Source organism: Marmota monax, unplaced genomic scaffold, assembly GCF_021218885.2.
Source record: "Marmota monax isolate L192 unplaced genomic scaffold, Marmota_monax_Labrador192_F-V1.1 WCK01_AAM20220418_F8-fsc00075, whole genome shotgun sequence".
NCBI classification, from domain to species: domain Eukaryota; kingdom Metazoa; phylum Chordata; class Mammalia; order Rodentia; family Sciuridae; genus Marmota; species Marmota monax.
The window spans coordinates 8547499-8563106 of NW_026694772.1; the positions used below are offsets into that span (position 1 = coordinate 8547499).

Genomic DNA, 15608 nt, shown 5'->3' on the forward strand with positions numbered 1-15608 from the left:
GACACAATACCTTTATTTTTATGTGGTGCTGAGGATCGAACCCAGTGCCCCACACATGTTAAGTGAGCACTCTACTGCTGAGCCACAACCCCAGCCTCTTTCTTTCTTTTTTTAGGGAGATGCTGGGGATAGAACCCAGGGCCTTGTGCATGCTAGGTAAGTGTTCTACCACTGAGCCACACCCACAGCCTATAATATATTTTCATTAAAATTAATTTAGGGTTGAAAGAGTAGCTACTGTTATAAACATCTCACCAAAATAATTTCAGTGAACCAAAACACAACCCTTAAGTATTTCATAAAACTTCTAATAAAACATACCACATCCCTAATAAATGTTTTTTAAACGCTGTAAAACTAGCTAGACTTTTGAGTCATCTCTTTACAGGATCAATTATTTCGAAGACTAGTAAATAAGACACTATGGCATTCTGGATTTTACTATGGATTCTTAAATGGTATGAGTCTTATGAATTATGATTTACCTGACAGATGACATATGACACAGTATCTCCAGCTTTCACCTTTCTGCCTCCTTGAGAATTTATCCAGAGGGCAACATGTACATGAGGTAGACTTTTCTTATCAGGGTAATCCTGGGGATCCTTTGTCAATGCCTAAAATAGAAAAAAAGAGGGGAAAAAGCCAAAACCTTAAAATAAAACTCTTCTCACACAGAGATATACAATGAACACATCTTTGCTACAATCATATTAGCCACATAAGCATAAAATGAAAAGTATGCAGAAAACACAGCCACAGAATATTTAAACAGTCCATCCATCCTCAAGGATCCTCTCTTCATTTACTAATTAACATAACAAGATGCAACCTTAAAAAAAAAGGATTATAGCTCAGGGGCACCGTTTGCCTTGCAGGCACTAGGTGCTGGGTTCAAACCCTCTTCCCAGCACGAAAAAAAAAAAAAAAAAAAAGAAAGAAAAAAAGAACTACAAGTTTATGTGCTGTGCTGCATAAATATCTGAATATATTTTAAAAAATCAAGACTCTAAATCCAGTGTTCTATATAGCCTCCCAGAGTTTCTATCAACATTCACGATTCTCTCAAATGAATTAATTGATTAGTCAGGACAGATGAATAACAGCAACTCTGACATAATAATCTGTTTCTCAAAAGCTCTTCTAGCCTAAATAAATCCAGAAGGCACCAGAAGTCAAGATCTACAGAAGCAGAATAGAAAGCAAGCCCCATGAGAGCAAGAACATGATTAAAGCTCTATTCATGGTGCTCAGAAAAAGGCATAGTATACAGTAGCAGTCAAATGTTTGCTGAATAAATTATTTCACCCATCCTGAAATAATTTGCTAAATTAAAGTACTATAAAGTATTATGGGATGAATAAGATGCAGTCACTGGTATTAAGTTAAAAACTCTCTCCCCTTTGAATGAACCTCAACCCCCACTGAAAAAATACAATAAAGCTACATGTGCTTTAAGGAAGATGTGAACAAAGCATTATAGAGAGAGTTTAGAGAAGATCACTTCCAGCTGAGAGCATAAAAAGAACTTAAGCTGATACTTGAAGAAAAAAACAAGATTTTTACAAAAGGTAAAGGGGGCAAGAATATTTCAGGTAGAGATCAAAGGGATAGGGAAAAAATAAGTCTATGGGACTAGAATTCAATGTGTACGAAGGGAAGCAGGGGAACCATGGGTTTATAAGGGGTAGGTTTTAACAATAAGAAAGATGGGGACCAGTGACCTGCTTAATGGGCTTACCTGTTCTCAAAATGCAGTCTACAGGACCCTGGGAGCTCCTGACACCCCTTTAGAGATCTCAAAGTCAAAACTATCTGTTTTCATTACAGTACTATTTGTACTGATATTGCAAAAACCATGGTGAATACAATTGTTGGTGCCTTATAAACATGAATCGGTGCAGCAGTTATCAAACTGTACTAATAGTCATTGTATTCTTCACCACTATGCAGTTTCAAAATAAATATCCTTGATAAAGTAGTAAAAAATAATTTTTAAAGCTCTCAACCCTTAAGTACAAGACTACTGTTTTGTGTGACAAAATATAAAATACACACATGGCATACTTAAATAAAGGTTGCTCCAAGAAAAGCATATTATGTAATTGTTTGAGTTGCAAGCTAAACTAGCTGCACATGATATCATTTTTACTTTTAAAAAACGGCAAACTATGTGATAGGGACTTAGCAAACAGTTTCTCAAACAAGAACTAAACTGCAAGAAAAAAATCTGATAGCAAGTATCATCAGCGATAAAATTCAAGCTTTCAAGTACAAATTAGAATTTTGAAAAACTTGTTTTCACTTCTGTGAACTTGACAGCTTCCTGATACTTAAACATGTTTCTGATATAACTACAAATACTTTAAAATGAGATATTTGATAATAAAAAATGAAATATGTCCATTTTGGAAGATACACATACATACAGGGACCCATCATTTAACAAATGACCATTCCACAATGTCATGCATAGAAAAAATAGTCAAAAGTATAACACAGACCAATAGATTTTAATTAAGAGAGTATAAACCATTCATGGGTGTGACTTCAGATTTCACTTTACAAATAACATTTAAGAAAATATTATCTACAGAGTTTTGGTATAGGATTAAAAATAGAACATATACAACTATCAGAAAAAATACTACAACATTTCTCCTTTTTCTAACTAAGTATTTATGTAAAACTGAATTTTCTTCCTATACTTAAAGCAAAACCACACATCATAATAGACTGGATGTAGAAGCAGGTATAAAAATCCAGATATCTTGTAATAAGCTTGACATTAAAGACTTGCAAATTACAAAATGATTGCACTCCTCTATTATACTTTGTTTTGGAATATACTTATTTTTCATGAGAAAATATTATCTTGTAATCACATAATGGATTTATGCTATTTTAAATAAATTAATAATACTTTTTAATTTGTAACACTAAATATAAGCAAAAGCCACATGAGCAAAAACTCTTAGCGTCTTCAATTATTTTAAGAGTGTATAGGTGTCCTGAGACCATGAAATTTGAGAACTACTGTGGTAGAAAAAAGTAGGTCCTCAAACAGCAACACAAACTCAAGTTATACACACTTTCTAAATCCTATAATCAGTATAGCAGAACACCTAGGAAAGTCTCCAAGTATCCGAAGCTCTTCCAACTTGGATAATGTTAACTCTTGACTGACATGGATGGTCAATATTGTATAGAATTCTTAATTGACATAATTCTACTTAAGAAAGCCATTATCTTTTTAATTAACTATTCTTTAGTACAATGATAAGGAATCCAGATTTTCATCTGACATACTTTCAAATTATTAGACTGAGAATATTTGAAGATTTTTACGTTAGATTTAGAAGACTTGATTTAAAAAATGTTTCCTGGTGGTTTAGTCAGGGCTATAAAAATCAGCTATGAAGTATTTTGTGTTACTTTATGAAATATATTTAAGCTAAGACTGAAATAGTTCAAAAAATTATGTACACATATTTTTGGTAGCTTCTGGAAAAAGGGCTAAAATTTTGTTTGTTATGCAGACCTCCATCCTAATCGCCCACCTGCTATTTTCAAATCCTACCAACATCACCTAAAATCAAACAAAATAATAATAATATAAAAACATCTTGTCATGATACCATCTACAACCAGCCAAATAATCTTTTCCATTCTACTCTCTTTGGAAAGTGGTAAAATGTAAAAATGTGTTAAAAAAAAAAACCTGCATTGTTCACAATTTTAAATAATTCAAGCCATCAGATCAATATTAAGGATTATCAGGAGGACACATCACCTTTGACATATGAATAGCTTACTGTAAATAGACATAGAACTATAACTATGATATAGATAGTTCTTTCTTCAGAATTTACCTTATTTTTATCAACACTGCATAAATTCTTCTTTAAATACCTTTCAGAGTACATTAGGATCTTGAAAACATGGACTGTGCTTTCCTTACTCAACTTTATATTCCAGAATCTAGCACTGCACATGAAAGAGGTACTCCCTGTTTGTTGAATGGATAATTCAAAAAGCAAATGACTTATTTCAAAGCTCACTGAGTAGATATTATTTGCCAGTAACTATCATATGCAATATGGAGACTATAAATATAGTAAGTCAGTGTCAGTTCTGCCATTGAAGAATGCATGCATATCCGCTAACCCAGTATGCATGAAGCATGTTAACTCTGATTAGTAATAATATGTTACTGTAAGATGACAATTATTGAAGCTGAGTGATGGATACATGGGGATTCATGATACTATTCTCTCTAAAGTTGTATAAGTTTGGATTGTTTATCAATAAACACTTAAAATAATAAAACAATATAGACTATGGATCAGAACCTGAAGATACACGCTATAATATGAGAAGATGACAGTGTAGGCCTGCTGGCAGCTGGAAGTTTGCTGGGGCCCGGAAGATAATGCCCCTGGTTATACTTCTACCTCTTTTAAACAATTTTGCTCAACATTTGGCATTACTCATATAACAGGAATCCCATACAATCCACAGGGACAAGGCATAGTTGAAAGAGCTCATCAAACTATTAAAATGTACTTATTAAAGCAAAAAGAAGGAATTGGGAAAGGGTATATATTCCCCAAAGATAAACTTAAAATAACCCTTTTTACTCTAAACTTTTTAAATTTGGATTCATCAGGACTTAGTGCTGCGGAAAGGCATATGTGTCCAAAAAATGTACATAAGCCCAAGGTACTTTGGAAGGATATTCTAACAGGACAATGGAAAGGTCCTGACCCAGTAATTGTCTGGAGTCGAGGGTCTGTTTGTGTGTTTCCACAGGGAGAACAGCAGCCGATTTGGATTCCAGAGAGATTAACCAAGGTCCTGACCCAGTGATTGTCTGGAGTCGGGGGTCTGTTTATGTGTTTCCACAGGGAGAACAGCAGCCGATTTGGATTCCAGAAAGATTAACTAAAGCGATTTCTACAGACCAAAAAGAAGATGATTTGGCTCAAATCCATAACAACTGATATCCAAAACTCCAGTTTGGCTATTCTTACATCTGCAACAGAACCCGGATGCTTTTTTCAATATCTATTTTATTATTGCCCTTTGCCATATCATGAAGTTCTATTTTGTTTTTTGAGCTCATACAGACCTAGGTTAATGTTTTGCTGATCAGTTCTATTTTTTGACTATAGAGTTTTTAAACATTGCAAAGGAGATTTCACCTGTAAAAAGTTATAAGGCCTTTACTATAATGTTATGTGTTGTATGTATTATATTATGTGTGCACACTTGTGTTTTGTGTTATATGTTTGAATGTACGTATGTCCATATATCATATATGATGAGCGCTCATGATAAAATGGATCCAAATATTTTTTTTTCACGTAATTTATATGGTTTAATTTAAATTGGGTAAACAACTGTTGAGGATTGTTTTAATATGTAAACAAAAAAGAAGGTTAACAGATCTGTTTGTTTATTTTCACCTTTCCTTTTCATTATATTTAATAATTCTCTTAAAGATAATGTAAATTGTTAAGAAAATTGTTTTCTTTTAGTGCCTTCTGTAGTGTTACATAATTTTTTCTTTAGCCATTATTGCCAGAATTCCTATCTTCATCCCAGTGCCAGTGAAGACAATGTAAATTGTTAAGAAAATTGTTTTCTTTTAGTGCCTTCTGGAATGTTACATAATTTTTTCTTTAGCCATTATTGCCAGAATTCCTATCTTCATCCCAGTGCTGGTGAAGTCAAAGATAAAACCAATCTACAGCTTCTACAATAGCCATCACTGAACTGCTTGCAGAACTTGCCTGGACACATTGTGAGCTCACCTGTATGCATTGTGAACTATCTGTTGGTGCAGCGACTTATGGTAGTGTTGGGGTATTTTTGCTGATGATGTCACCGGTGGTACAATTTTTCAAAGGAGCCCTCAATTGGCTTAATGTCATGGCATTTTGCATCCTCCTCTACTAGTGATGGTCTAAAATTTGGGGGCCAACAGAGGTGAGGCAAAGAACCTCACCCCCCCACTGGTGCAAAGGCCTATCCACAAGTATGGCTGTATGCTGGACCGGTAGTCAGTGACGAGTATGATCCAATTGCAGTGGTACCAACCTAAGACAGGAGGCTGACGCCTAGAGGTCAGTTCATCCGATGACGGGTAAGGACCATATGTTGAATTGGACTGCCTAACAGGCACGGTCCCTAAGCCACATGCTTGTTGTTTAAACAGAGAGGGGGAGATGTTGAGAGCCACAGCCAAAGGGGCCCCAGCAAACTTCCAGCTGCCAGCAAACTTCCAGCTGCCGGCTGATGATTGGCTCACAGCAGCCCCAGCAACATCTAGCTGATTGACTCCTCGGCCCCAGCAACATCTAGCTGATTGGCTCCTCTGCGGTGATGCTCATTGGACTGTTTCCCTGCCCTTTCAGACCACGGAGCTGCTCATTGGGGGACTTTTTTGGCTCCGCCCACGTGACCCAGCCAATCGGCCTCAAGAGCAGGAGGATTGTGGGAGGTGGAGAGAAGCTTGTGTGGGAGAGAGAGTTTTGTGGAAAGCCGGTGGTGGCAGTTGAGGCTCTGAGGGTTTTTCCTGAGAGGCTATTTTGTTTGTCGTGTGTGGTTCTAAAAATAAAGTTAGTTTCTTTTGACAAGTGGCTCCTGATTGTGCCCAGCCAGACTGCGGCATTTGGTGGCTCGCATGGGGAGCGACTGAGGGTAAGTGAAACTGCTCGCCCCTGAGGGCAGGGCGAGAGGATGGGTAGCCATTTTAAGATTCCTCTTTTATTTTGCTTCACTTTTGTTTTAAGTTGCCTGTCCCTGGAGATGAGTGAGACGGAAGAAAAACCGCTCACTTCTGAGGAAAAACTATTTACGTCTGAGGAACAGATAGGGAGAAAGGACGGATGCCCATGTCAGGAGGATAGAAAGGCTATAATGACTTTTTGTTGTTCCCTTTTTATTTCATTCTGTCTCGGTTTTGTTTGGCGTCATCTTGTTGGGATGTATTATAGTAGAAATATGGGATCAGAAATTAGTAAAAAACAAACTGAAAGAGTGTTAAGTAAATTGTTAGAGGAAGGAGGCATCCCAGTAAAATCAAGAGCAGTCAGGGCATACGTTGATACAATACAAAAATGTAGCCCATGGCTTTTTAAGGAGGAGTTGTTAAATATATCACAATGGAACCATCATGGTGAAGATTTAAAAAGAATAGAAGAGAAAAGCCCAGGGACTCTGCCAGTTGGCACATTGCCATTGTGGACGTTCATATCTTGTTTGCTTAGTCCAAAGCCTTCAGTTCAGACAATGGTAGAGGAAGGAGAAGACATAATGATTCAAGTAAAAGAGACGGTCTCTCAAGTTAGTCAGACAGAGGAAAAGATTCAAGTAAAAGAGAAGGCCTCTCAAGCTAGTCAGACAGAGAAAGAAAGTGTAAAACAGAAAAAGCCATCAGGGGGAAAGTTACAACAGGAGACTGCTACTAACACCTTTCTATCACCAGAGGGTGTAAGTGTCCAACCAACAGCACCACCTCTACAGGAGACTGCTACTAACACCTTTCTATCACCAGAGGGCGTAAGTGTCCAACCAACAGCGCCACCTCCATATGCTGGGAGGCCCCCAACCCCCGCAGTTGATAGTTGGGATCCTGAGACAAGATCTCAAATATTAACATGCCCTGTATTTGAGGCAGGAGGGCAGCGATTTTACCACGTTTTAAATTTCAAAACAGTGAAGCAGCTAAAAGAGGCTGTAACAACCTATAGTCCTCAAGCACCCTTCACTGTAAGCATGGTCGAATCCATTAACAACTTGAACATGACGCCAGCAGATTGGGCTAATATGTGTAAAGCTGTGCTAAATGGAGGACAATACCTGTTATGGAAGGTTGCCAATGAGGAATTTTGCAAGGAGACGGCTAGGCGAAATGCAGCAGCTGGTTATCCTCAGAGAAATCTAGATATGTTGTTAGGAAAGGGACCTTATGAGGATCAGCAGCAACAAATTGCATATGATCCTGGCGTATACGCACAAATTGCTGCAGATGCAATTAAGGCATGGAAGACTTTACAAGGACATGGAGGTTTACAAGGTCAATTATCTAAGGTAATACAAGGAGCTAATGAACCTTATGCTGAATTTGTAGATAGGCTTATTCAAACAGCTACCAGAGTTTTTGGGAATACAGAACAAGCAATGCCATTACTAAAACACCTGGCTTATGAGCAAGCGAATCGTTGGTGCAGAGATATCATTAGACCATGGAAACATGAAGATTTAAACACATATATTAAATTATGTAGAGACATTAATGAACAAGAGCAAGTCGTGGCAGCTGCAGTAAAACAGGCTTTAGATGCCAGAGACATTAATGAACAAGGGCAAATTGTGGCAGCTGCAGTAAAACAGGCTTTAGATGCCAGGCCAAGAACATGCTACAATTGTGAATAAACAGGACATTTTAAAAGGAATTGCCCCATTGGAGGAGGGTTTAACAAAACTAGGTATCAAAGGAGTAGAATACCAGGTATTTGCCCACGATGCCGTAGAGGGAGACATTGGGCTAATGAATGCCGTTCTCGAACCACCATAGAGGGTACTCCATTATCAAAAAACGAACAAGGACCAGGTGCTTATCCATGATATCGTGGAGAAAGGCATCGGGCTCCATTGCCAAAAAATGGACAGGAGGGCCCAATGCTCCGGGGCCCAAAACCACAAATATACGGAGCACTGGAGGAACCCAGCAACCCCATCAGGGTAGTGCCCAGGACACATTGTCCATCAGATCCCTCATCAGACAAACCAGAGGGAGCGCAGAGTTGGACATCTGCGCCTCCGCCAGAGCAATACTAACTCCAGAGATGGGAGTTCAAATCATTCCCACAGGGGTGAAAGGACCTCTTCCCAAAGGAACAGTAGGCTTATTATTGGGACGCAGCTCTTCTACTCTAAAAGGACTTATGATAAGTCCTGGGGTAATTGATCCCGATTATGAAGGTGAAATAAAAATTATAGCCAGTTCTCCAAAGGGTATATCAGTAATTTCACCAGGAGATAGAATAGCACAGTTACTAATAATACCCAGCCTGCATGATAAATTTTCCAGTCGTACTGTAGAAAGAGATTCCAAGGGATTAGGCTCCACAGGTGTAGATTGGGCTATGCTTTCTTTAAATTTAGATTCTCGCCCCATGCTAAAACTAAATATTCAAGGACATGAATTTAATGGGCTACTGGATACAGGTGCAGACCTTAGCATCATCTCTCATCAAGAATGGCCAAAACATTGGCCATTACAACAAGCCACTCAAACGCTTCGAGGCCTAGGAGTGGCGACTAATCCCCATAGAAGTGCAATGGTATTAGATTGGAAGGATCCTGAAGGATGTGAAGGAACTATACAGCCATATGTATTGGATCATCTTCCTATAAATTTATGGGGACGAGATGTCCTAGATCAATTAGGTTTGACATTAACAAATAACATCAACCAAAATGCACCCACTATTATGACTAGACAAGGTTTTAGGAAAGGAAAAAGATTAGAAAAACAAGAACAAGGTATAGCAGCACCAATACAAATAGATCAAGGAACAGACAGACATGGGTTGGATTTTCAGAAAGGGCCACTGAGACAATAAAAATTACTTGGAAATCAGAAAGACCAGTATGGGTTCCTCAGTGGCCCCTGACTAAAGAAAAGATACAAGCAGCCCATGACCTGGTCAAACAACAATTAGCAGAAGGACATATACAACCTTCTGTATCTCCCCATAATACTCCCATTTTTGTCATCAAAAAGAAATCTGGTAAATGGAGATTATTGCAAGATTTAAGAGCCATTAATAATGAGATGGTTATTATGGGACCTGCTCAATCAGGGATTCCTCAGTTGTCTGCTTTGCCAAAAACCTGGTATGTTTTAGTTATAGATATTAAAGATTGTTTTTTTCAATTCCAATTCATCCTGAGGATAGTCCACGTTTTGCATTTACTATCCCTGCACTGAATCATGAAGGTCCTGATCAGAGATATGAATGGAAAGTACTCCCTCAAGGGATGGCTAACAGCCCAACTATGTGTCAAATTTATGTTAACAAAGTAATCCAGCCACTTAGAAATCAAAATCCTGAACTACAAATATTTCACTATATGGATGATGTATTATTAGCACACAAAGATAAAAACACATTGCTAGAATGTTATGCCACACTTACAAACTTATTAAAAAATTATAATCTAGAGATAGCAATAGATAAAGTACGATTAAATTTTCCAATTAATTATTTAGGAGTTCTATTATCCTCAACCATGGTCCGTCCACCAAAAATTCAAATACGAGTAGATCAACTCAAATCACTTAATGACTTTCAAAAGTTATTAGGAGACATAAATTGGATAAGGCCTTATTTAGGTATACCAACAGGAGAGTTGGGACCTTTATTTGATATCCTAAAAGGCCCATCAGATCCAAATTCACCCCGAATGTTAACGCCTGAAGCAAGAAAGGCATTAAAAATCATTGAAACATATATGGAAAATATGCATTTGGATAGAATTGATATAAGTTTGCCTTTATTATTTATTGTATTACCAACAAAAAATATTCCTACAGGAGTATTTTGGCAAGAAGGTCCATTATTATGGATACATTTATCTTATTCTCCTAACACTATTCTTACTAGGTATCCTGAGGCTGTAGGACAATTAATACTCAAAGGAATAAAAGCAGCAAAGGGAGTGTTTGGAATTTCTCCCAATAAAATTATTACTCCGTATACTATGAATCAAATTGATGAGTTAGCTAATGAGTTAAATACTTGGGCAATAATCATGTGCAAATCTAATGTTTCATTTGATAACCACTTACCATCTAATCCTTTATTGTCTTTTTGGTCATCGCATCCTGTAATTTTTCCAAAAATGACAAGAAAAACACCTATCATGAATGCTCCAAATATATTCACTGATGGGTCAAATAATGGTACAGCAGCAGTAGTTACCCCTGATCAAACTTTTACATTTTTAGTACCCAAACAATCAGCTCAAAAGGTAGAGCTTAATGCAGTTTTACAAGCTTTTGTGATGTTTAAAGATTCTGTATTTAATTTATTTTCTGATAGTCAGTATGTAGTTAATGCTATAGTATCCCTTGAAGATGCTGGTAGGATTTCCCCTTCTTCTACTGTTTTCTCTTTGCTTTCCACTATACAAAGTCTAATCTGGGACAGAAAAGATCCATTCTTTATAGGACATATCAGGGCACATACAGGATTGCCTGGAGCCCTTAGTTTGGGCAATGATTTAGCAGATAAAACTACACATGACATACATATTTTCTCTACACTAGAAAAAGCTATAAATTTGCATAAAAAGTTCCATGTCAATGCTAATACTTTACAAAAGCGTTTTAAAATAACTAAGGAACAAGCTAGACAAATAATAAAACAATGTCAAAATTGTGTGACCTTTTTACCACAAGTTAATCTTGGAGTCAATCCTAGAGGATTGATACCTAACCATATTTGGCAGATGGACGTCACACACTTGCCAGAATTTGGAAAATTAAAATATTTGCATGTTACAGTTGATACTTCTTCTGGATTTTTGATGGGCTCCCTTCATGCCGGAGAAAAAACTAAAGATGTTATAGCTCATTGCTTACAAAATTTTGCCACTGTGGGTGTTCCAAAACAGTTAAAAACAGATAATGCCCCTGGTTATACTTCTACCTCTTTTAAACAATTTTGCTCAACATTTGGCATTACTCATATAACAGGAATCCCATACAATCCACAGGGACAAGGCATAGTTGAAAGAGCTCATCAAACTATTAAAATGTACTTATTAAAGCAAAAAGAAGGAATTGGGAAGGGGTATATATTCCCCAAAGATAAACTTAAAATAACCCTTTTTACTCTAAACTTTTTAAATTTGGATTCATCAGGACTTAGTGCTGCGGAAAGGCATATGTGTCCAAAAAATGTACATAAGCCCAAGGTACTTTGGAAGGATATTCTAACAGGACAATGGAAAGGTCCTGACCCAGTAATTGTCTGGAGTCGGGGGTCTGTTTGTGTGTTTCCACAGCGAGAACAGCAGCCGATTTGGATTCCAGAGAGATTAACCAAGGTCCTGACCCAGTGATTGTCTGGAGTCAGGGGTCTGTTTATGTGTTTCCACAGGGAGAACAGCAGCCGATTTGGATTCCAGAAAGATTAACTAAAGCGATTTCTACAGACCAAAAAGAAGATGATTTGGCTCAAATCCATAACAACTGATATCCAAAACTCCAGTTTGGCTATTCTTACATCTGCAACAGAACCAGGATGCTTTTTTCAATATCTATTTTATTATTGCCCTTTGCCATATCATGAAGTTCTATTTTGTTTTTTGAGCTCATACAGACCTAGGTTAATGTTTTGCTGATCAGTTCTATTTTTTGACTATAGAGTTTTTAAACATTGCAATGGAGATTTCACCTGTAAAAAGTTATAAGGCCTTTACTATAATGTTATGTGTTGTATGTATTATATTATGTGTGCACACTTGTGTTTTGTGTTATATGTTTGAATGTACGTATGTCCATATATCATATATGATGAGCGCTCATGATAAAATGGATCCAAAAATTTTTTTTTTCACGTGATTTATATGGTTTAATTTAAATTGGGTAAACAACTGTTGAGGATTGTTTTAATATGTAAACAAAAAAGAAGGTTAACAGATCTGTTTGTTTACTTTCACCTTTCCTTTTCATTATATTTAATAATTCTCTTAAAGATAATGTAAATTGTTAAGAAAATTGTTTTCTTTTAGTGCCTTCTGTAATGTTACATAATTTTTTCTTTAGCCATTATTGCCAGAATTCCTATCTTCATCCCAGTGCCGGTGAAGACAATGTAAATTGTTAAGAAAATTGTTTTCTTTTAGTGCCTTCTGTAATGTTACATAATTTTTTCTTTAGCCATTATTGCCAGAATTCCTATCTTCATCCCAGTGCTAGTGAAGTCAAAGATAAAACCAATCTACAGCTTCTACAATAGCCATCACTGAACTGCTTGCAGAACTTGCCTGGACACATTGTGAGATCACCTGTATGCATTGTGAACTATCTGTTGGTACACCGAATTGTGGTAGTGCTGGAGTATTTTTGCTGATGGTGTCACCGGTGGTACAATTTTTCAAAGGAGCCCTCAATTGGCTTAATGTCATGGCATTTTGCATCCTCCTCTACTAGTGATGGTCTAAAATTTGGGGGCCAACAGAGGTGAGGCAAAGAACCTCACCCCCCCACTGGTGCAAAGGCCTATCCACAAGTATGGCTGTATGCTGGACCGGTAGTCAGTGACGAGTATGATCCAATTGCAGTGGTACCAACCTAAGACAGGAGGCTGACGCCTAGAGGTCAGTTCATCCGATGACGGGTAAGGACCATATGTTGAATTGGACTGCCTAACAGGCACGGTCCCTAAGCCACATGCTTGTTGTTTAAACAGAGAGGGGGAGATGTTGAGAGCCACAGCCTAAGGGGCCCCAGCAAACTTCCAGCTGCCGGCTGATGATTGGCTCACAGCAGCCCCAGCAACATCTAGCTGATTGACTCCTCGGCCCCAGCAACATCTAGCTGATTGGCTCCTCTGCGGTGATGCTCATTGGACTGTTTCCCTGCCCTTTCAGACCACGGAGCTGCTCATTGGGGGACTTTTTTGACTCCGCCCACGTGACCCAGCCAATCGGCCTCAAGAGCAGGAGGATTGTGGGAGGTGGAGAGAAGCTTGTGTGGGAGAGAGAGTTTTGTGGAAAGCCGGTGGTGGCAGTTGAGGCTCTGAGGGTTTTTCCTGAGAGGCTATTTTGTTTGTCGTGTGTGGTTCTAAAAATAAAGTTAGTTTCTTTTGACAAGTGGCTCCTGATTGTGCCCAGCCAGACTGCGGCAGTGCTTAGTTATTTTGTCAATAATACAGTTATGCTTGTACCAACCCTTCTAAACTCATCCCTGGAATCCCGTGGGATAGGAAGGTAGAAAAAAATCAGGGATACAATATGTGGAATAGATGTAAGAATTGACTATAAGAAGACTGAAGTCATTATACTTACTCACGCAAATTTTTGAGAAAGAAATAAAGCAATACCTCAAAGAAAACCACTTTTTAAATGGCACAAGGGATTCCATGCCAATATATATATATATACCCTGCACCACTTAAGGGGATGAGCTAATGTCATGGCAAATATTCCATATATATATATATATATATATATATATATATATATATATATATATCTTCTTCTTTGATATTAGAGACATGAAGACAAGTTGTGGGTTACAAAAAACTCACCTAAGAATAAATACAAATTTTAAGTATATGCACAGAAAATATTCATTCTAAGAGTCAAAGAAATACAAATTAAATCCAACTGTGAAATATAGTTGCACATTCATTATGACAGCATGGTAATTTTTAAAAATCATCACCACTACAAGCAAAGTGTGATGAAGACAGCACACACGTTTCCTTATTATTAACTGATATTATTACCCTTTTACAAAGCAATTTTGCAAGAACCATACAGATATTTGTATCTTTGGACTTCAAAATTTTATTTTAGGGATGGACTTGTGGCTCAGTGGTAGAGCATTTGCCTACCATGTGTGAGGCACTGGATTTGATTCTCAGCATCGCATATAAGTAAATAAAATAAAGACCCATCATTATTTAAAAATATATATTTCAAAGAACCAATATACAAATGCAACTCATTTAAAAGCAAAAGATAAGTCAATAAAAATATTCAGTAGTTATTATATATAATAGAAAAATAATCAGCAAACAAAAATTTTAAATAAATACATATCATAAAATAGATTATCAATAAGTATACTGATTATGATTTTAAGATAATATGGAAATGTAGAAAAATATTTATGTTCAGTAAAAATAGGTTTTGAAATAATATATATTATAGTTGGGGCCACGTAAAAGTGTTAGGAAATATGCAAAAGTGACAAGCATTACTTTAGCATAAGTGTATTATGAATGAGTTTTCATTCTAAAAATTCTTTTTAATGTCATCATTAGATTCTTTTTCATTAATTTTTTTTGTATGAGCGTTGACAAAGAAATCTATTACAAAATGGGTAAAGTGGTATTTGCAAATTAGCTTCTGAATATGTAAGGGTACTCTTTTCAAATGGAAAAAAATCTATTAACCTAACATCTTGCTTATTACACAGCACTTTAGAAATCAAGATTTTGTTTTTCAAATTAGGTAAGAAAAATATTTCCTATTTTAACAACTAAAACTATCCATAAAGTGCAACTTAAAGGTTTTTTAAATTTTAATAAAGCATAAATTCTTTGAATATAATATGAGAAGATGACAGTGTAGGCCCACTACCCTAGAGGAAGTGTGCTTAGTTATTTTGTCAATAATACAGTTATGCTTGTACCAACCCTTCTAAACTCATCCCTGGAATCCCGTGGGATAGGAAGGTAGAAAAAAATCATCTAAAATACTTTTAGAAAGTATTACTGCCATCTTAATTCTAAATAATTGTCCCCAAAAGTCTTCTGAATACACTACCTCTAGGGATCACCATCTGTGAAGATACA

The 15608-nt window shown here is 36.8% G+C and overlaps 1 protein-coding gene across 1 annotated transcript in view; it reads right to left on the bottom strand.

The window, feature by feature from the left end:
• Pola1 (DNA polymerase alpha 1, catalytic subunit) overlaps window positions 1-15608 on the bottom strand; it is a 308693-nt gene that overhangs the window by 169773 nt on the left and 123312 nt on the right. Inside the window, exon 31 of the mRNA XM_046425334.2 lies at window positions 486-617. Coding sequence (XP_046281290.1) covers window positions 486-617 — 132 coding nt within the window. The remainder of the gene's footprint in view (window positions 1-485; window positions 618-15608) is intronic.